The following is a 21,826-nucleotide window of genomic DNA, read 5'->3' as shown; positions in this document are numbered from 1 at the left end:
ATACATGGGAAAAACATGAATTTTGGTGCACGACTTTGAATTTATTTAGTGTCTTGGCTAATCCGCTCTTGACCAGAATTATTCACAGTATCATGGCTTTGAATTTAATAAGGCCAATCCTTATTAGTTTCCCCCATTAGTGATCATTAAGACACGCTGAGGATTTTTGGGCCGATCCCCGATCAACAAGTTTAAATGAACCGATGGCAACATAGAGTAATGTTTATACTTATTTGCTTACTTATTGGTTTGTAAGCCTCAAGTTAATGAGAGGAAAAAATAAATTCCATGAAAAGGAAATTCCATGAAATGAAAATGAATTCCATCTCACAAAAGCTAAAAATATTCTGTTTTGTGACAACAATATTGACACAATCGATGTTTGTAGCCGCCCTAAGTGCAACAAGTGTGTTCTTATGCAGCATAAAACAGGAAGATACACATGGTAACCGTTCACAACCATGATGAACAGAGTGAAATTGAAGATTTACCCAAATTGGGAAACTCTTTTGGAGAGACTTTGAATCAACCGTAGATTACAAAATCATCCATGCAGACAATGCCTCTCTCGGGTTTAAATGAAGGATTTCTCATGTTCTTTTCGCAGGACAAAGTGCGCACAGAGAGTTACCGTGACTTCATATACAGTAACCCTGAAGTGTTCAGAGACAAGGTGAGCTTATTCTACACAAATACATCCAAAACCGCACAGAGAATGGTTGTTTGTGCCCCATGTTTGCTTTCTTTAAATGGCACGCACATAAACTTCTACTACACCATCACAGATTATGTAATTTTATGTAAAATCCAAAGAGGTATTTTGTTAACAACCAGTACCAGCATAAGTTGTAACACTACTTGAGGTTGGATGTAACAACTACATTAGTATGCTTAAAAAAAAAAAATCCATACTAATAAATGTATGGAAGCACTTTATTGAATGATAAAGAAGGAACCATAAACTTGTAAGACTACAGTAGTAATAATACAATGAAAATACATACAATAAAATAAATATATACATAACATAAAGTACAAACCGGCCTGTATTGTGTTTTTGTGTGTTTTGTAACAAGAAACAGGTTAATGTGAAAAGTATTTGAACACTTGGAGATATGTGAAAGTGCCTATTGTGAACAGCGCTTAGTACTCAGTAAGTACTCAAACGCATTTGAACAGTTGAACAACAAACAAAACAGTTTTTAACAGCGTTTTTAAGGTGCAAAATCACTTAGTGAGTAAGTAACAATACATATCATTGCTGTCCTGTGAAAAACACTAAAGTCCATTTAAAAAAAAAAAAAAAAAAATTCACGTTAATGCGAAACATCATTCACGTAAAAATAAGAAAATTGAAAAAAAAAAAAAAAAAAGACAAGTGTTTTTCACGGCACAGCGACGATGTGTTAAATTAGCTTGTTGTTAGCAGTTGTAGTAAATGTAGTTGTCTCTTCAATGGGCCCAAAATGTACAATGCTGACATCTGATCCACACTTTCCTTGTCTGTGAGTTAGCAAAGTGTTTTACTTTTGTTCTTCTAAGTGTTGTCCAGGCAAGGGGAAGGTTGTAACACTTTATTTATTTATTTATTTAGCATCAAAGCTAGCAGAAATGCAACACATCAAATTAAACTAGAGAAACTACTACTTGAGCTCATGAAAGTGAAACAATTGTACCTAAAACACAATGGACACTATGCCAACATATTTGTGAGGAAAATCGCGTTTTGGCTCCAGAACAGGCAGTTTTTTTTACTCAAACTGAGAGTTTGTTAGTGGGGGCAAGGTGGTGTCAGTACATTACAACCATCCCCCGGTCTCCGCTACATACCAGGTATATTAGCACAATATTCCCTTGTAGAAAACGTACCATTTTCTCAGCAATGTTAATTCTGTGTAAATTTAATGACAGTCATCAAGGTGCCTGTGAGTTTAAATGTGCAGATTAGCTTGTTTAAATGCGCCGCTCGGCCTTTAACGCAAACATTTTTCAGGTAAAGCATTAATACGATGATAGTGTCTGATTGTAAAGCCCTGGGTGACTTTATTAGTGCACTCAATGTCGACTGCAGAGGGCCGATAACAAACGCTGGCTTCTACTAACAAAACACAACCCCCTCCCAACATAGACCGGAGTAGCCGTTAGTCCCAGGAAGCGGCGGTCCATATCGTGGCCATCCATTATATAGGGGGCTGCTGGTGAGCTCTGGGATGAGTGTGTGGAAGTCTGAGAGGCAGGTTGCGGTGATGGGGAATGTACATTATACCTGTCAGAGCCAAGCATTTGGCAAAGAGGAGGAGGGAGATTGAAAACAAGAGATGAAATCCTCTTGTTTTTTTTTTTATTTATTTATTTATTTTTTTTTTTTTCAGCCCCGCAAAGATTGTTTGGGAGAGTGCACATAAATGCGGCTGGTGGTGAGCACAGAGGTGTTGTTTATGTTGTGTCAGCGCTGTGCCGGCAGTCTTGTATGCAGGCGGGCCCATAAGGGCAGCGGGGTACCTGCAGGCACAGCTGCCTCAAATAGAGAGATAGGAAGTGTTACGTACAGATGAGTGCACGCTCACTACAGCTGGTGTCAGGCATTTACCACCAATGGTGGCATACGTTGAGCAAATGAGCTGATCGCCCCTGAAGCCCCAAAATAGATGTGATTAAGAAGGCGACAGCAGTGGAAGGGTTGCTTGGGGTCACATTTTTTTTAAAGCGGGAGTCAACTCAAACATATTTTTTTCAAGACTATGTTCCCAGCAGGCCCACTAGTTGAAACACAGCATTCCGATTTAATATTGCGTTTGTGGAATATGAGTTAAAGCAGCAACAGCCACTTGTTTTTCGTAGGGCTGTCAAAGTTAAAGCATTAACTATGGAGATTAATTTAAAAAAATTAACTCAGTTAACTCCTACTTCCTGTAGCAGCTGACCTCTGCTCACTTTGCATCCAAACTTAGCAAAGAGTCACTGACTCTGAAACTGACTTTTAGGAAGTTTTACTTTCAGGAGTTGCTCGACGGCCCTTTGGAAAAATCCAAAATAATTTGCACATTTTGCAAAGCCAAATTCAAATACCATATTAGTTGTACGTCATTGGTATATCGTTCAACTATTGTATTTTACAGGAAAAGAATCGTATTCAAAGATCAAAGAAAGCTATTAGAACAGTCTTTGAATCTAAATATACTTTTATTTTTTTCCCACATTAATTCCAAGATTGTGCTCAAGTAAATATCGGTTCCAAGCTTTGTAAAAAAAAAAAATAGTACTTGAAAAATAGATGATCAGTTATGGAAAATTTTGCGATGAATTAAAAAATTTTGATCGCTTCACAGCACTAGTTTTTAGCCATTTCAAGGGGCGGCAATTTTGTCACTTCTGTCGAGTGAAAATGACATCACAAATGCTCAGGTAGCGACCAATCACAGATCACCTGTTTTCTGAACAGAAGTGACAAAATGGCCGCCCCCAGAGATGGCTAAAAGAATTGTTTCCAATGGAACCTCCCCCATCTTGCGGTTTGGGTACAACATCGACTTTATACTTGGAGACGGAACATCAGCCTTTTGTTCCTCAGCGACAGGAACACAGACACACAGTTGTGACCCTTTTAAATCTTTGCTTGTCATCTCATTAACTTTTCATGTTGTTTTTAAAACCTTACAACTGCTCCATCTATTTAATATCAACCGACACGCGTGCCTATTCATCCTAAACAAGGTTGAAGGATTGATGGCCAGCGCTCGTTCTCTGACCATGTTGCATCTTTCTTCCTGCCGTGCCTTATCTGACCGTTTGCCAGCCGAGTCTTGATAACACAGGGCGGGCTTTATGCATTCTTTTACAATGATGAACGTTTCCTACTGACCCGCAATCCGGCACATGCTCCTCTTTGCTGATATGCAGTCTAACATCACAGACATGCAAATACGCACCAACGTGAGGACGTCTTGGAAATGTCATGTCCATATGCCTCTAATCTATCACGCCATCATTATTTCACATTGTGTTTGTTTTTTTTTTTTTTTTTTTTTTTTTTTTTGTCTCTCAATAGGTTGTTTTGGATGTCGGCTGCGGAACTTGCATATTATCGATGTTTGCTGCTCGGGCTGGAGCCAAACAGGTCATTGCTGTTGACCAATCAGAAATAATCTACCAAGCTATGGACATAGTAAGGTAAGACAATTTTGTGGGGACTTTTACTGTGCCTTGAACAAGTATTCACACCCCTTGCACTTTTTCCACCGCTTTTTGGTCACCTTGCAATCATAAACTTGTGTATTTTGGTGACGCGCATCTGTATTCAGCCCGCTGTACTCTGATACCCCTAAAAACAATCGAGTGCTTTTAATTGGCTTTAGAAGTCGCCTAATTAGTAAATAGAGTCCACGTGTGTCATTTCCTCTCAAATACACGCATTCTGCAAAGGCCACAGCGGTTTGTTAGAGAACATTAGTGGACAGCACCATGTAGCTGCAAACAAAGGTGGCTTTACAAAGTCTGCTGATTATCTTGGTAGCTTTTTCTGTTTTGGTTGCCATATGTCAAACCTTCAAGAGTGTCTCCATTATGTGACGTGGATGTGCTTTTGCTTTCCTCCCTACCGAGTGTCATTAGTTTGGCCCCGTTTTATTTATCCGTTCGTTTCATTGACACCGCGCCGACTGATTCTGCCTTGCTTGCTCCCGCAGTTGGGGTCTGAGATTGGCTTACCTGCACACATCGTTTTAACATGACCCAATTTAGAGCGCTTGGTTGTATGCAGGTGTCCGGCGTATGCTTGGGTTCTTCCAATCCATTTAGCTCCACCAGAGACGGCACGTCCTTCTTCACAGCTCTGCCTCTTATAACGTTTTTTACTTAAAAGCCTTTACGACTGCCATTATCGCAGTTATGTTAAGGGGTTCCTATAAGCAGAACAACAGGGTTTGCTGAAGGAAAAGGACATTTTAATTTTACAGCCCACTGGCTCGCTGTGGGAGCAGGAGTTGGCATGCGGGGGTGCAGCTCAGGTTTGCCAGCGGTGAACGCCGAGCTCCGCCCTCAAAGGAACACGCGTGGCAAAGAAGGTTCCGCTTTGGTTGCGACTTTATCGCTCTTATTTCGCTGTGTGTCTCTCACACTTCCCCTCGCTGCTAATATCAGGATTGTAATTAAAGTGGCTTCTGTTGGTTGCACAGGAGCATCCATCTCCTGTCTCCTCTCCGTAGCTGAAGTTTAAATGAAAGGCTGAATTTCTTCCTTCACAGTCACTTCCTTAATGGATAATGTCTAGATAGTTTTTTTTAATGGCTGGAATTGATGGATTGTCCAATAAAACGCTCTGGATTGTGGATGTTTGAAACTCAACCTTACTAGTCATAAAGGTATGGGATTTTTTTGGACCCACTTTTTTGGGTCAAATATGAAATAGAAATTGTTTTTAGATTGTTGCCAAGCCAGAAAAAAACTTAAAGCGAACTTGCTTTGGTCAGAACATGTTAGGCTAAATATGTTTTTTTTTTTGTTTGTTTACTGCAAGCCAAAAAGCACCACAATCCCATCATCATAGTATTGTACATGACTATTGTCAGCGAAATTGTAAAAATGCTGAATTAAGAGCAAGATGGACAATGTGAGCTTACATGTACCACATCTCAACAATACAAGTGCCAGGAATCACATAATGAATACAAAAGTGCTAAGTAATGAAACATTTGAGAGGTTGAGCTTTAAAGCGGAAGTCAACCTAAGCATATTTTTTTCAAGAATATCTTCCCAGCAGGCCCACTAGTTGAAACACGGCATTCTGATTAATTTTGCGTTTGTGGAATATAAATTAAGTAGCAAAATGCACTTGCTTTTAGCCATCTCTGGGGGTGGCCATTTTTTCTTCTGTCGACTGAAAATGACATCATAACTGCTTTTAACGACCAATCACAGCTGACCTGTTCTCTGAATCTGAGCCGTGATTGGTCGTTGTGAGCAGTTGTCATGTCATTTTCAGTCGACAGAAGACAAAATGGCCGCCCCCAGAGATGGCTAAATACGAGTGGATTAACACTTATTCCACAAACGCAATATTTATCAGAATGCCCTGTTTCAACTGTTTTGCGTTGACTTCCGCTTTAAGAACACAAGTTTGACAGCTTGTTCTGAAGGCCTTGATTTACCTCAGTCTGAACACTAGGGGCACTATTTACAAGGATCGATAAGATATATACAGCAAAGACAAAGAAGAAATAAGAAAGTGTAGTGTGGCTACTGGCTTTACAAGTAGTTCTAAGGTTGTCGTGTTGGCTCTATATGCAAAGCTGTCAGTAAAATTAATAAAAGAAATATTATTAAAAGACTGCTTGTTCAGGATATCCCACCAAGCAAACCCAACCGTCTTGAGCAGGCGCCCCGGCCCGCCCCTGTGACCACGTTTAGTAGTGGATCTCGCTTCTTGTTCCCGGATGAAGAACGAAGCAAGCTACGAGAACTAATGCGAATTGTGGCAAACATTAATCATCCACACTTCAAACGCACTTTTCGGCCTTTGTTGCTCCCCGCGGCTCGGGGGAGTCCAGAGCGTTGCCGGTGCGGCTGTCGGTGGACCTGGGATGGCACCCATTGATGCTTATGCTCAAGGCGATGCCGAGGCATAATTACCACGCTCTTTGTTTTCTGTGCATTTCTCACTATTGATCTTGCACAAAATGTCCAAATTTCACAACCAATACGCTTTTGTGCTGACTAAAGCAATAGCTCGACCATCCAGAATAAGCTGTGCATTTTGTTGGTTTGACTTCATCAAATTTATTGATCGACGGTGCTGCCAAGCACAACAAAAAAAAGTTTTTTTTTTTTTTTAGCATATATTATTACTGTGTATGACTGTCTTTCAATTTTAATCGATGAAAATCTATAATTAATCGCGATTAATCGTATTTTACAACTCGAACTTTGTACGAGGCTTGGAACCGATATTTTACTTGAGTAAAATCTTGCAATTAATATGGAAAAAAAATGTAAAGTATATTTTGATTCAAAGATTGTTCTTATAGCTTTCTTTGATCCTTGAATACGATTCTTTCCCTTGAAAAATACAACTGTTGTTGAACGATACACCAAAGACATACAACAAGTATGGTATTTGAATTTGCCTTTGCAAAGTATGAAAATTATTTGGGATTTCTCTAATGAGACGTTTTTAAAAGTAAAACTACCTAAAAGTCAGTCTTTGTCACAGTGACTCTGCTCTAAGTTTGGCTGCAAAGTGAGCAGAGGTCAGCTGCCACAGGAAGAAAATAAAACAGAGTTAACTGAGTTCATTTTTTTTTAATGCGTTACAAAATTTAAATTAATCTCCATAGTTTTAACTTTGACAGCCCTAGTTGTTACCGTTAAATCATCCCCATTTCCAACGTTTCTGGTAAAGTCCTGCCAAAACACATATACTTGCTGAGGAACCAATATCCTTCACATTTCCAAGAGATGAAATACACAACCTTTTGACTGCGCTACACCCACCCTGGCACATATGCATTTCTGTACTAGGCAGACACTGACACTTCTGAGCCCTGACATTGTCCTCTAAATTACCGCAATAATGAGTTTACAGTGTTCCCCTGTTATGACGACGGGATTGTGGGGGCTTGGGGGGGTGTCGGAATCTGGGAGGATGTGATAGCGGCCCGAGCAGAGTGGTAGAGAGGGGGAAGACTGTTCAAGATAAGCATCGCGGCTACAGAAATGCACTCTGGGCCGCGGTGAGTAATTGTTCCGTCCTCTGTAACATTAGGTGTCATGATAATGGAATATTCACAGAGATTGATACCCAGAATGGCCGGACTGAAGGGAGGGATCATTCAAACGGTATTGGTGAAAATACAGTTCCTATACCTCATTCTGCGGCGCCTTGATTGCACTTTTTCAGTTTACATCCGTAATACAGCCATGGCAAGGGGGGGAAATATCCAAAACGTTACATTTGACTTTCATGTATGTATTGTATTATGAATAAAATAATTGTTAATAATTTCTGCTCTTGATGGAAAGTTTCTTTTTTTTTTTTTTTCCCAACCACGATCTTTCATGGAAATTAAAAAAAAAAAAACATTGCTGCAAAACTCAGACCACCTCTCTGAACTTATTTTGTAGTTCGCTGCGATTCCATCCCACTGCACTCAAACACAGGGCAGAAAGTCTTTCCCTCTGTGAGAGAAACAAGAACGGGGCTGAGCGAACAGCCTTGTAATGAAATATGTCAGAATTTGAGATTCGGGGTGAAACCACAAGAGCCCTCTCGAGGTGAAGAATGTAGCTGTTAGCCAAGTTTGTTGCAAGTTTTTGTAAAGCGTCGATATTTACTTTACCGCAGGTCCAACAAGCTGGAGGACAAGATCACTTTGCTCAAAGGCCGCATCGAAGACATCAGCCTCCCCGTGGAGAAAGTGGATATCATCATCTCAGAATGGATGGTCAGTATACAATAAGGCAAAGTATAAACTGTAATGTAGCCGATGTAAGAACAAATGAGCCAAAGTGCTTATTGTAAAACACTACCACTGCCTTAGTTTCTTTGCTGCCATATTTGCAAGTATTTTTTCTTGAACATCCAGCATGTAAATGGAAAGTCTTTAGATGCCCCTCTGGCCCAAAAACCAATCGATTGGATCAACCCAAGAATGAATCACTTAGAACAGGGCCTGACCCGTCAGCTCGCCATTATCTGACTTTCTCACCTTACAGGCGAGACATTTTGAACTATTATTTTGCTGCCAGCTTCGTCGGAACTTTTTGTGGAAGTCTCTTTTTGTTTTCAAGCATGATTTGACATAGACTATAAAAGACATATCGTCGCTGTCCTGTGAACAACACTTATGTCCAATTTTGGAAAATGTTTTAATTTTCACATTAATGCGATGTCTGTAACGCAGAAACACCTTTCACATAAAAATAAGAACATTTAAAAAAAAATGGACATAAGTGTTTTTCACATGACAGCGACGATATGCTATGGATTGATCAAATATGAGAACCACACGTAATACCTCATTTAGAGTAATCAAATCTATGAGGATACTCCAGTCAACCTTGGTTTGTTTTGTTATCAACCACACCTACACAATCCTGTGTCAACATGTATTCGACATTTTTAAAACGCGTCTTAAATGGGACTTAAACCTTACTGTCCTCTGAATATCTAACCAGCAGGAGCAGTCTTATTTTGACTGGATGCCCATTTATCAGCGAGATTCTGTATGGCGATACGGCCAAAGTTGAACGCACCGCTGAAGTCATCCCTAATTCATGAGCCTCCTGGATATGTCCGCAATCTCCCCCCCCCCCCCCCCCCCCCCCCCCCCCCAATCCATCGTGAAACCCCAGGGTCACGAACAGGGGTCGTCAGCCGGAGCCTTCCTATCCCCTTCGCTGGGGAAATTGAAATTCAGCGAGTGACATGCTCGTGGAACGGTGAAGGATATGGGGCATAATATCGAATGACACTGGCTCGCAGAGCGCTAATATATCGAAGAATCTTCTAGTCACTTCTCATCAAGGCTGCAGTGGCAGGCATTTCTCAGAGACAACAAGGTTTAAAAGGTTGCCCTCTAGTCAGCTTTTACAAAATGTAAAAAAAAAATCTGTGGACTTGCTGGCTATCGTGAAGATCTGAATAATACTTTGCGTGACCTTAGTGAGTAGAGTGTTCAATGATGATTAATTCTCATGTTGAAATGGTGCCGATTCTGATCAGCTAAAAAAGTGTAGCTCGGGGTGCCCAAGTCCGGTCCTCGAGAGCGCCTTAGCGGCCTGTTTTAGATGTCTCCCTCCTTCAGCACATGATTCAAACGATCAGGATCGTTATCAGGCTTCAGCAAAGCTTGCTGATGAGCTGATCATTAAATGTGTCATTACAATTCTTTCATTAGTCACTGAAAAAATGAAGATGGTGATTTGTGGATGTGCAAATCTCCCAAGGGGTCAGCAAAATGAAAACATTCCTGGCTTGACACCACCATATATTGTCTTCTTACTTTGCTCCGTCCTGACAAATGGTGCCGTGTTCACACAACATTCAAAGCCATCAGATAACCGCGATGGTCACACTACATGACTGGCTGTCACAAGGTGAGAAATTATTAGTAGTCAAAATGAGCAGCGAGCTACATAACTGAGTGACATCGGTGGGTCACACACACACACACAAGATTATTTAGCACGGGGTCTCACAAATGGTCCAGATGTTCACTTTTCAGGAGCTCTTAGGAGATGTGCGGGTTGATCATCTAGCCCACTTTGAAAGGGAAAAGCTGAAGTTTGGATTTGAAATATTGTAGATCGTTTGCGGCAGCAGTCCCGGAACTTGTTGGATCCGCCTCCTTTTGTTTGAAGGGGAAGTCAACCCAAATGTGTTTTTTTTTCCAAGAATATGTTCTATGCTAGTTGAAACAAGGCAATATGATTAATTTGGAATATGAGTTAAGCAGCAAAATCCACCCGTTTTTAGCCATCTGCGGGGGCGGCCATTTTGTCATTTCTGTCGACTGAAAACGACATCACAGACCCTCAGGGCTCAGATAATGACCAACCACGGCCCACTTGTTCTCTAAAGCTGAGCTATAATTGGTCGTTATCTGAGCCCTGAGGGTGTGTGATGCCGTTTTCAGTCGACAGAAGTGACAAAATGGCCGCCCCCTGAGATAAAAACAAGTGGATTTTGTTGCTTAACTCATATTCCAGAAACACAATATTGATCAGAATGCTGTGTTTCAACTGGTGGGCCTGCATAGAACATATTCTTTAAAAAAAAATGTTTGGGTTGACTTTCACTTTGTGTATTTTCCCAGCGATTGTTTGGTGGGGTAATGAGTGACACCACTCTTTGAGGAAATAAAATAACCAGCCGCAACATTGTGTATATAATCTGGTGATTTATTGATACAAAGCTTGTCATTGTTACTTTATAGAATGAGACAAACTTTGACATCGTATGATTTTGTGATCCCAAATCCAGGGTTGTGTTGCTTTATAGATTAAAACGGCACACTCTGTTGTGAAGCAATGTTACTTTCTTTGTCAGTACAGTCAGTTATGGAGCAAAAGGGAATCATACAGTTCATTTACAGTTGTCAGTGCCGTTAATGTGCACAGGGGACAGTGTTAACAGGACTAATGGACAGAGGTGTGTGATGAATGTGCCGTGTCAGTGGTGATGGTGATGGAGGAGGAGGAGGCGGATGAGCGTCCGTCCGTCTGCCTCCGTAGTGTTTGAAAGACTGTTTTGAGTAGCGCCGCTGTCATTTCATAACTCACACCATTGATCGCTCCGCTCTCTTGGCACACCGAAAAACAAACACTGAGAATCAGTTAAGAGACCAGAGGGCTGGTGGCGATCATGAGGTCCCAAAAGACTAGATAAAGACTCGCGGCAAGATCAATCACAGGGGAGAGGCCTGCACACTTGGTAGTGTTGCTTTAGCGTCGCACCTACGTATGCTAATAGAGAACAAAATGTTTATTTTTCTTTTCAAGGCAGTGTACATTCTAAAACGCATTACGGTGGAGAATGAACGGATGTTCTCATGAACAACTCAACTCCCAAGTGTACCTACCGCATGTACAAGGTATTAACAGCAGATGCTGAGTTATGTTCATGTACATGAAGCTTGCACACCTACCAGTTTTGATGCGCAATAAACTGTGCTGGCTCTACACTAATTCATTCACTGCCAGACCTTTTCAGACCCGCTTTTACCCAAACGTTTGAAAAAAAATAGAAAAAAAATGTAAAGACAAATTCCTGGGATTGAATGGCTGAACTGTGAAAAGACGGGTAAATTCATCAATGGCAGCGAACGAGTTATGAACAAGTGTTGCCAATACAATTGTTTGAATAAATAAATGCCGATTAGTAATACACTAGTCTCATGATTGTTAATGTTGATAGGAATGTTTTTGTAAATAATAACGATGGCTGTCAAAGTTAAAGCCTTAAATGTGGAGATTAATTTAAATTTTAAAAAGCATTGGAAATGTGGATGATATTGGTTCCTAAGCAAGAACATGTGTTATGGCAGGACTTTACCAGAAACGTTGGAAATGGAAATGATTTAATGGTAACAACTAGGGCTGTCAAAGTTCAAGCATTAACTATGGAGATTAATTTAAATTTTATAACGCATTAGAAAAAAAAAAATAACTCAGTTAACTTAGTTTTATTTACTTCCTGTGACGGCTGACCTCTGCTCACTTTGCAGCCAAACTCAGAGGAGAGTCACTGTTGCAAAAACAGACTTTTACATAGTTTTACGGGTACTTTGAAATGTTGCTCGACAGCTCTTTGGAGAATTCCAAAACAATTTGCGCACTTTGCAAAGCCAAATTCAAATACCATATTATTGGATGTATTTGTTGTATCGTCCAACAGTTGTATTTTAAAGGAAAAATAATCTTATTCAAAGATCAAAGAGCGCTATTAGAGCAGTCTTTCAATGGAAATATAATTGTAATTTTTTTCCCACATTAATTCCAAGCTAAATATCTGTTCCAAGCTTCGTAAAAAAATGTATTTGAAAAATAGGAACAATTGCTATCAATTATGGAAAACTTTGCAATTCATTTATTTTAAAAAAAATGAATTGATTGACAGCACGAGTGTTTGTTTGTATGCATGGCAGTTTTCATTGAAAAGGACTAGTCGTATCTACTTGATCGAATGTTGCGGTGCAACTGGAAAACTTTAAATGCACAAATTCCAACTTGTCACAATTCATCACGTCAGATGAATGTGCGTGTGTCAGCAGGTAAATTAATAGCTGCCCCTCCTTTGGCCTCATTATGGGCACTGAGAGCATTACCTGCCTCAGAAGAGAATGGAAGTCATCACTCTTCCAGTCTTTTGTCTGTCTTACTGTCAATCACTCACGTCACGCACACTCACTTGATAGGTTCACAGGTGTGTCTAATGTAAAATGTTGATTCATCGGTTGCAACACGTCAGATGGTTTATAGCTGCTTGGTGCATCAAAAGTCTTAAGAGTCTTATCGCGAGATGTATTTCAAACCTAAACTACTATTTTTTTTCCCTACAATCATGGCCGGACTATCAACCAGCATGTCCACAAAGGTGAACCTGTGGCATTTGCTCTATTTAGTGATCGAGAAGAGGCGAGAGTTGTGGCAGAGCAGCACATGGCTGCTTCACCATGACGACGCCAATGCTCACTATGTCCTGTGCATCTGACAGTTCCTGGCCCAGAAAAACAATGCTGTGGCTCCATATGATTTTTTTTTCACTTTACTAAGCCCAAAAGGGGCATTATTTTAAGCGGAAGTCTACACAAACATAATTTTTTTCAAGAATATGTTCTATGCAGGCCCACTAGTTGAAACACAGCATTTTGATTTGTATTGTGTTTGTGGAATATGAGTTAAGCATCAAAATCCACCCGTTTTTAGCCATCCCTGGGGGCGGCCATTTTGTCACTTCTGCCGACTGAAAATGACATCACACACCCTTAGGGCTCAGATAACGACCAATCATAGCTCAGCTTCAGAAAACAGGTGAGCCATGATTGATCGTTATCTGAGAAATGACAAAATGGCCGCCCCCTGAGATTTTGGGGTGGATATTTCGGGTGGATTTTGCTGATTAACTCATATTTCATATTAATCATATTGCCTTGTTTCAACTAATGGGCTTGCATAGAACATATTCTTGAAAAAAATATGTTTGGGTTGACTTTCACTTTAAGTCACTAACAGTGAAAGGAAGATTGATTAAATAAATAAATGTGAAATAAAGAAAATACAGTGTTGACCATTTACATAATCATGTCGGAAAAGAGCCAAACTTCCCTTCCTTCTGGCTATGGTTTAATTCAACATAAGAAAGAAAATATCAGAAAATATACATAAGTATATATTTTATTTTGTCCTTATCGGTTTATTTGGTATTGGAGTAATGTAGACGTAAAAATCAATATAAAATAGATCATAGTTGTATTATGATACTTGGATTCATACTGACCACATTATTTTTAACAGGTATCTAGTAGCTATCAGAATACATTTGTGAAGCAACTCTCCCAAGCCTTTGGTTATGTGGGATTTGTAAATAAAAATCATCCAATCGGTGCATTGGGCAAGCTAAGACCTAGCTAACAAGTTGATATTGAACCCATACTAATAATGCTGCATCTGTAATATAAGATGGCTGCTCTCCTCGTTAACTAAAAATTATGAATGTATGACAATAGACTTTGTAAGTACAGTACAGTACTTTTATTGCTCATATTTGCATACCGTTAGAGTAAACCTTGAATTAAAATGACTCGAGTGGGAAAAAAAAAAAAACTACAATTCCCTCCGTTGAGTTACAGTACTTTATTCCCCTTTTTATTCGAACCTGTTCAATGTTCGGTCACCAAGCGATGACACGTGGAATCTGTCACAGTAATACGTATGATATGTTTATGTTAATTCGGTGTCATCTGACCACAGAGTCCTATAGAAGAATCTTGCTGACATACCGGCCCTGCCCTCTGTATTTAATGAAGCATGCCGGCCCTCCCATACACACTTCCAGACACACAGATCCATGCACACAGGCCATCTCTTTTATTTTGCTCTGGCACTCCTGGGACTGTGAGTGATGATGATCTGCAGTAATTGAGGCAGATGTGTTTTGAATGCAGGAGAAGAGTGGAGTGCAAACTGCTGATGCAGATTGTCTATTGTAACACATTCTTGTGAGAGTGTCCAATGGTCATAATACCAGAAAAGTAATGCAAGTGTCCAGTGCCTTTGTGCATCTTTTTTTTTTTTTTTTTCCAAAATCATAACATGGCCTTCTTAACTCATTCACTCATTCACATTTTCAGACCCTCTTTTACCCTCACGTTTGGAAAAAAAAAAATTGAAAAAAAAATATAAGTAAATTACTGGGATATAATGGTTGGACTGTGAAAAGACAAGTAAATTTATCAATGGCAGTGAATGAGTTAATGTTTTTTTTTTTTCTCCCCACAATAGGAGTGGTTTACTTTTTAGTTTGTTATTGGGACAGAAAATACTAATACTAAAACATTGGATGTCAATGTTAGGCTTTTTAAACTGTAGCTTTTACCCAATGACCTGTTCCAATACACAATTGAAGTAATCGAAAAAAAAAATGTTGAGCGATTGCCAAAAAGGGTGACGACAAGATGTTCTGCTTGTCCGAAAAGGATTGAAAAAACCCTTCCTCACCCTTCACCGTCACATAAAATGTTTTCCCGAAGCCTGGTAGTTTTTGCTGGCTCAGCACAGGTCATTGACCTACCTTGGTTGAAAACAGTTATCTCGTGCGTTTGGAAAAAGAATACTGTCGAGAAACGGAACCTTTTGGGTCAAGGTGAGTTTGTGGAAAAGCAATCCGGACAAATGTAACAAAGCTGTGAAAGAGTGTTTTCTATTTTTATTTTTGTGTTGGTACAAACTTAGACGTGCTTGAGCACAGTATGTGAGGCCACTGGGAGATGTGTTTTATATGCTAATTTTGTTACTGTGTATAAGCTGTTTTAGCCCGTTCTCATTAGGGTTTTCATTAGTCTCTTATGTAAATGCAAAGTGGCTATACGGCAGTATGTCATTCGCGCAACCGTGGCTTCCTGAACTTGGCTCTTGCTTCACACGTCGTCATATTAGCGCCACAAAGCTGCTGGAGTTGTGCATTCGATGCTTTCACACTGCTTGGGGGGGGGGGGGGGGGGAAGCGTACGTGCGCGTGTCTTTCGGCAACGCTTCACCCCAACTCATATTATATCATATACAACATGTACATAAAGTGCAAAGCACCCCGTAATGAAGTGGCCGTCGCTAATTAATATTTAAATTCATAAAATTGTTGGGTGTGGAACATTGTGAAGGTAGGGGGGGGGGCGGGGGGGGGGCAGTAATCCTGGACCACGATTGACCATTAAGGTGTGACTCTTCTCACAGGTCTCTGTCTCATATCCCTTTTTTCCTTCAAGTGAGGCAGTGTCCCGTGAAATTGGCACTAAATTATGAGGCCGGCGTACGCTGTGCGAGGGTTTTAAAAACGGTACAGCGTTAAGGTCATTGAGTGGACCGTAGTCAGCAACATTGAGTGCATCAGACTTTGGATCGGGACCAATACAGCATCGACAAACAAGAAAAGTAACATGCCGGTTGGTTCGGGTTTGTTTGCATCACCACCGTCATAGTTTTATCGGTTCTGAACCTTGATGCCGGTGGTGGTGATTTATGAGGTCAGAGTTATAAATCATTGTTGCTTCCCTTTGTTTGTTCCCTCCTTTCTCTCACCCCTTCAATGAAATGCTGTCCTAATTTGAATATTAACTCGTATCGCTTATCTCAGTTGATTACTATTTAGCTGTCCCCAAACCTACTTATTGCTAGGGTTATACCCCTTGTCCAGAATTTCTTTGTCACGTATTAAAAAGCATCGTCATCACACACTCATATGCTTGCCCTGTTGAGTTTAAGTTTGCTATCTGTCGCCTATGTGCCCTCATAAAAGAGGAACAGTCCAATGCATGTAATTCTCAGTATTATTGATGGTTTACTGTGCAAAATCAGAAAAAAAAAAAAAAAAACATCTTATTATTCTTTTAAAAAAGAAAGCAAGAACGGAGGTTCACATTTTCACTGCAGAAGTTAATCTTGTGAGTCATTGTATTCTTCCTAAAGGGATTATCTGTCAGCATCATTATTAGAAAAAAAGAAATGTGTGTCATTATCTTACTGCCCAGTTATTTAGACTTACCGCTAAGTTTGTTGTTGTTGTTTCGATCCAAATGAGAATCATCCTTGTCATTGTTTATACAATCCAATGAAATTTGAGGTTGCTACTCCTTGGAGCCAAAAATATTTACTGCTAATGCAATATGAAATGATAGAGAAAAAGGACAAAAAATGTTTAGTCATTATATTCTTCCTAAAGGGCTTACCAGTAAGTTTGTTGTTGTTGTTTTGATCCAAATTAGAATCATCCTTGTCATTGTTTATACAATACATCGAAATTTGAGGTTGCTACTCCTTGGAGCCAAAAATATTTACTGCTAATGCAATAATATGAAATAATGAAGAAAAAAAAATGGACAAATAATGTTTAATGCAGAAATGTACATGCACATAAGAATAGTAAACAAACTGGTAAAAGTAGTTAGCAGTTATTGTGCGCCATGTGAAAGGATGATATTCCACAGTGGTAAGAAATAAATGATCAAATAGTATGTGCTACAAGTTTTGGAGAGACCTTTCTTTCTAGATTGGTTGAACAAGATTGGTTGAATTGGTTAAAAGACTGAGCGCCTCAGATATTGACGTCAAACGTAATGTAGTGAATTAGGTTGTTAGCCGATCGGCTGGTTAGAGTGATAACGGGTAGAAAAAGCCATTTGTCAGCAGAAACCGACATGATGTCGACAAAACGCAATTTCAGCATTAATGAAATAATACCACGGTTAATGTATTATCTGCTGGAGCAGAACAGTACGTCGTCTCAGGGTCAAATTTGGGTGTTTTGTTGAAGACAGTGTTGAGGAATGTTGTGCCTTTCATGGTCGTAGTGAATTCAGGTTTCCATTGCTCCTGAATAAACGAATTGGGTTATTCAGTATACATGTTTGTACCAAAATGGTGTAGGCCTTTTTTTTTGTATCCTAAATGTTTGAGCTGTACTTATGAGAATGTGACATGGATTTAATTCCTGCCATTTTGTCTTTCGCAGGGTTACTTTTTGCTATTTGAGTCCATGTTGGACTCTGTCTTGGTGGCCAGAGACCTCTATTTGGATGATGGTGGTTCAGGTAGTTAAACTGTTTCCTGAGTCATTTTTTTCTACTGTATTTTTAGACTTGGCTCCGGAGTATAAGTCACACTTGCCACGGATCAGAAAAAAACATAGTTTGAATTTTTTAGGAGAAATGTATTTTATAAAAACTGAGACCAAGAACAGTGCCTCTCAGATTGTTCCCCGGTCCTTAATCGTGTTGATGGCAGCGAACAGGTTATTTTAGATTAACTCATTCACTGCTAGACATTTTCAAACCCTCTTTTACCCTAACGATTGAAAAATTTGAAAAATGTATAAATACGTTCTGGGGATTGATTGGCTGGACTGTGAAATGACAAATAAATGCGTCAATGGCAGTGAATGAGTTCAAATGGCTAAAATGGAGGAAGAAGACGATGCCCAGCTCTGAGAATAACCAACTAAGATTCTATCTTTGGCTACAATGTGACGCAGGATTCTAGTTAAGGTAAGACAGTTTCAAATAAAAAGAAAAACATTTCCAACCAGAACCGCTGACGTCAAGATGATAAGGGAACGGAGATATTGGATGCCAGTCCGAGATCTAAATTTAATCTATAAGTCGCACCTTAGTATAAATCGCAGGACCAGCCACAATCTGAAAAAAAAAGTGTGACTTATAGTCCGAAAAATGTAATTTTTTTTTAATGTAATGCTGAAAGCAAATATACTAACCCACCCCCACAATTCTTCCAAATGTACACAGCACTGAAGTTGCCATATTACTTATTCTAGATTTTATTCATGTCTGTATGAAAATGCACTGGTGCATGACTTGTACACAATAATGAGCCAGCCCACTAATCAGGGTGAGACTAATAGGAGTTGCGCCAAACAGCTGAAGGGGAACAATTCATTCCACTGGGAATTCATTGTAACTGCCATCATTATGTCCACTCGTGGCTATTCAATTAATGTCTCCTGTGGAAGGAAGAGAAACGTGTTCACAGTGTGGCGGTAGTGTATTGGTTCTCTGCCATCATCTTTCTTGCAATAGCTTAATGGTCAAAATTTTTTTAAAAATGGGATTGAAAATAATTCGATCGAGGACTTCGATGTAATATAATTTCAGTTGATTGAAGAAAATTTTTTTTAGAAAGTATGATACAAAACATTTTTTTTTTTTTTACTTTCCTACCAGTAATCTTTTTCTGAGTGCCTGTAATTCCTCACACCGTTCTTTAATGTACTTGAAAGACATTGAATGCTTTAGTTTAAAAGCTTACCTACAGCCAATCTGTTTGTGCATGCCGTAGCCTTATGAAAAACGAATATTTTGTATGGAGTTTGGTTAACTTCATGTAGACAGTGGATACAAAAAGTCTACACACCCCTGTTCAAATGCCTGTTTTTTGTGATGACATTAATATAAATCATTTAAAAACTTTTCCCCCATTTAACATGACCTATAACCTGTACAACTCAATTGGAAGCCAAAAAGGGAAAACATTTAAAAAAAAAAAAAAATAGCATAAAATAACCTACGTGCAAATCAAAATACTAGAAGCACAACTTTTGAAATAAAAACACACATTTTAACTTTAACTCATTCACTGCCAGACATTTTCAGACCGTATTTTACCCCAACGTTTGAAACGAAATAGAAAAAAATATAAATAAGTTCCCACGATTGAATGGCTGGACTGTGAAAAGACAAGTAAATCCGTCAATGGCAGCGAATGAGTTAATGTTGACTTAACATGTCTGTGGACAGGCCTGATGTGGCTTGCGGACTATACTTTGCCTATGTGTGATCTAATCAGTGACTCAGATTTGAAAATCATTGCCTATTGTGCCAGATATTTTGACTGATTTAAAAAGACAATGAATGACCTAACATTCACAAGCTGAGCCATGATTGTCTGAGCCCTCAACACGTGATGTCATTTTTAATCGACACAAAGTGCCAAAATGCCATTTCAAAGATATTTGATTGCACATGAAAATAATGACGTTATCAAATTCATTCTAGACAAAATATTCTTTTTTTTTTACTGCTGAAAATTGCAAAATTAGGGAAGTATCTCTTCAAGTATGCCTCAGCTTGCCTTGCACAGCACAGTGCCCTGGGAAAAGGGATCTGTTCCCCCCCCCTCCCCACTCCCTCCCTCACCATCTACTCGTTCACAGCCGACCAATGAGGGGGGCTCAAGAGAGCAAGTGTAGTGGCGGGGGGGGGGCATGACAAACGGGCTGAGAGCAGCGAGTCGAGAAGGACGCAGATGTCAAAGCCATGAATCTGGGGACACCAGTGTGCCCCTTCCTCTTAGTCGTTTCCCCCTTTCCATTCGCAGTACAGTAACCCCTCCTTCGCCTGCTCAACTTTTTTTTTATTTTTTTTTTTGTCTCCATTGCTTTAGCGGTGCATTTTTCAACTAAGCCGGTGGCAAATTTTGCCAAATCATCAAAAAGCCCACTCCCACCCCGGTCCTCACGATCACTCTCTCGCTTCAGTAATCGGCGTAAAACGATGTTTCTGTATTTGCAAGTGTGCAAACACCATCATTAGGTATGGTGACACTCACATGGTCATGAGCAGAGGCGTGAGCTAATAATGAGAGACCATGAGATGCCCATCGCTGAGCTGTCACCATTCATCCTCGCAATTTATGGACCGGTGTGTTGAAGGTTATGTGAGGCTGAACGGCAACCCATATGCCGAGCAAAATAAATTGAACATGCCTACTGGACAGGTTATATTTTTCCCAATGATAGAAAATTAGACATTTGCTCTTGTAGGTAGTAGCCTACAGCCAAGGTTGTTTGAACTGCCTTTTTTTTTTTTTTCTGCTCAATTATTTTTTTTTTTTACCCCCTATAAAGCGCTTTATTAGACTCTTTGTAGGGCTAAAGAAGTGAAGGCTTAATAGCAAGATATTAAAAAAAAAATACTCCTGCATAATCATTACCAGAGGGTGTTTTCAATTTTATAAAAATAAAAAGACATGAAATGCAACGTAACTAGTGCGGAGCATATATTCTGCTCACCTTGTTGTATTTGTAATGTACCTTGTTTCTAAGACAATTTTTGCGCTGAATTACGTCAGTTTGATTAGCATAATCATCTTTCAGACAGAAAAAAAGCTAATGAAAAATTCATTCATCCTGGCTCACCTTGTAATTTGCACACATCATCACTGAGCTGTAATTTTTTTTTTTTTTTCAAAAATGCACCAAAAAAAAAAATGCACGTGAAACTCAAGATATTTCTTCGACAGAAAAGAGTGAAATTTCTGGTGTTTCTTTAATAGCATTTTGTTTACAAGCTATGCTCATATCATTTCTGAATATGTGCAGTCATAGATATTGTGTATGTGGGATTATATAACACAGGGAACAATTTGAAAAAAAACATTGTTTTTGCTGATTAAAATTAAAACGGTCATGCTGATTCGAACATGCAGTCATTTTTTTTTTTTTTCCTAGCATGACTATTTTTTTCTCCACCGCTTAACCTAACCATAACCCTCACAAAAAGATTTCAAACAGCTTCTCAGGCTTATAGTTGACAAATATTGGTGACATCCCATGATCCAAACTCCCCAACCAGGCAAGGGAAACGCTCAAAATCCCATTTTGGGGAAAAAAAAGGAGAAACCTAGAATAGGGACCACAGATGAGGGTCTAAACATGAGCGAAAACTCATTCAAATTTGCACACACATAAGGCCTGGCAACAATTCTATATGTTACAGGTCTATTGTGCCATTTTCAATAAATTTCAATTCCTATTTGCCTGTAGCCCAGCGTGCCAATATCCCAGAGCGCCAGTGCCCAACGTGACTTGTGAGGGCTCTTTATAGCTCTCGTTTGTTGCGTTTCTCAATTTGCTTTTTTTTTTTTTTTAATTTGCTGTTGTGTTTGACACTTCAGGGCCGCTGTAGTGTCGGCTCAAATCAGCATATTCCGCGTGAGTTAGTCGTTTTTTTATTATTATTATTTATTTTTTTCCCTGTAAGTTTGGCCCTAGGCCTCTTTCGTGGCTAATGCTGGTTCACAGTAGGGGTGCCGTCGTCTTAGATGT

The 21,826-nt window shown here is 39.5% G+C and overlaps 1 protein-coding gene across 3 annotated transcripts in view; it reads left to right on the top strand.

Moving 5' to 3' along the window:
- Positions 1–21,826, top strand: part of prmt3 (protein arginine methyltransferase 3) — a 45,919-nt gene that overhangs the window by 6,388 nt on the left and 17,705 nt on the right. For all 3 annotated transcript variants that reach the window (XM_086026444.1, XM_086026446.1, XM_086026445.1), the window contains 4 exons: positions 608–673; positions 4,049–4,170; positions 8,339–8,438; positions 17,720–17,798. In XM_086026444.1, coding sequence (XP_085882570.1) covers positions 608–673; positions 4,049–4,170; positions 8,339–8,438; positions 17,720–17,798 — 367 coding nt within the window. The remainder of the gene's footprint in view (positions 1–607; positions 674–4,048; positions 4,171–8,338; positions 8,439–17,719; positions 17,799–21,826) is intronic.

Source organism: Filicampus tigris, chromosome 3, assembly GCF_054856515.1.
Source record: "Filicampus tigris isolate MCC_2025a chromosome 3, RoL_Ftig_1.0, whole genome shotgun sequence".
Taxonomy (NCBI): domain Eukaryota; kingdom Metazoa; phylum Chordata; class Actinopteri; order Syngnathiformes; family Syngnathidae; genus Filicampus; species Filicampus tigris.
The sequence above is the reverse complement of the archived record's forward strand: the minus strand, read 5'-3'. Positions and strand labels throughout refer to the sequence as shown.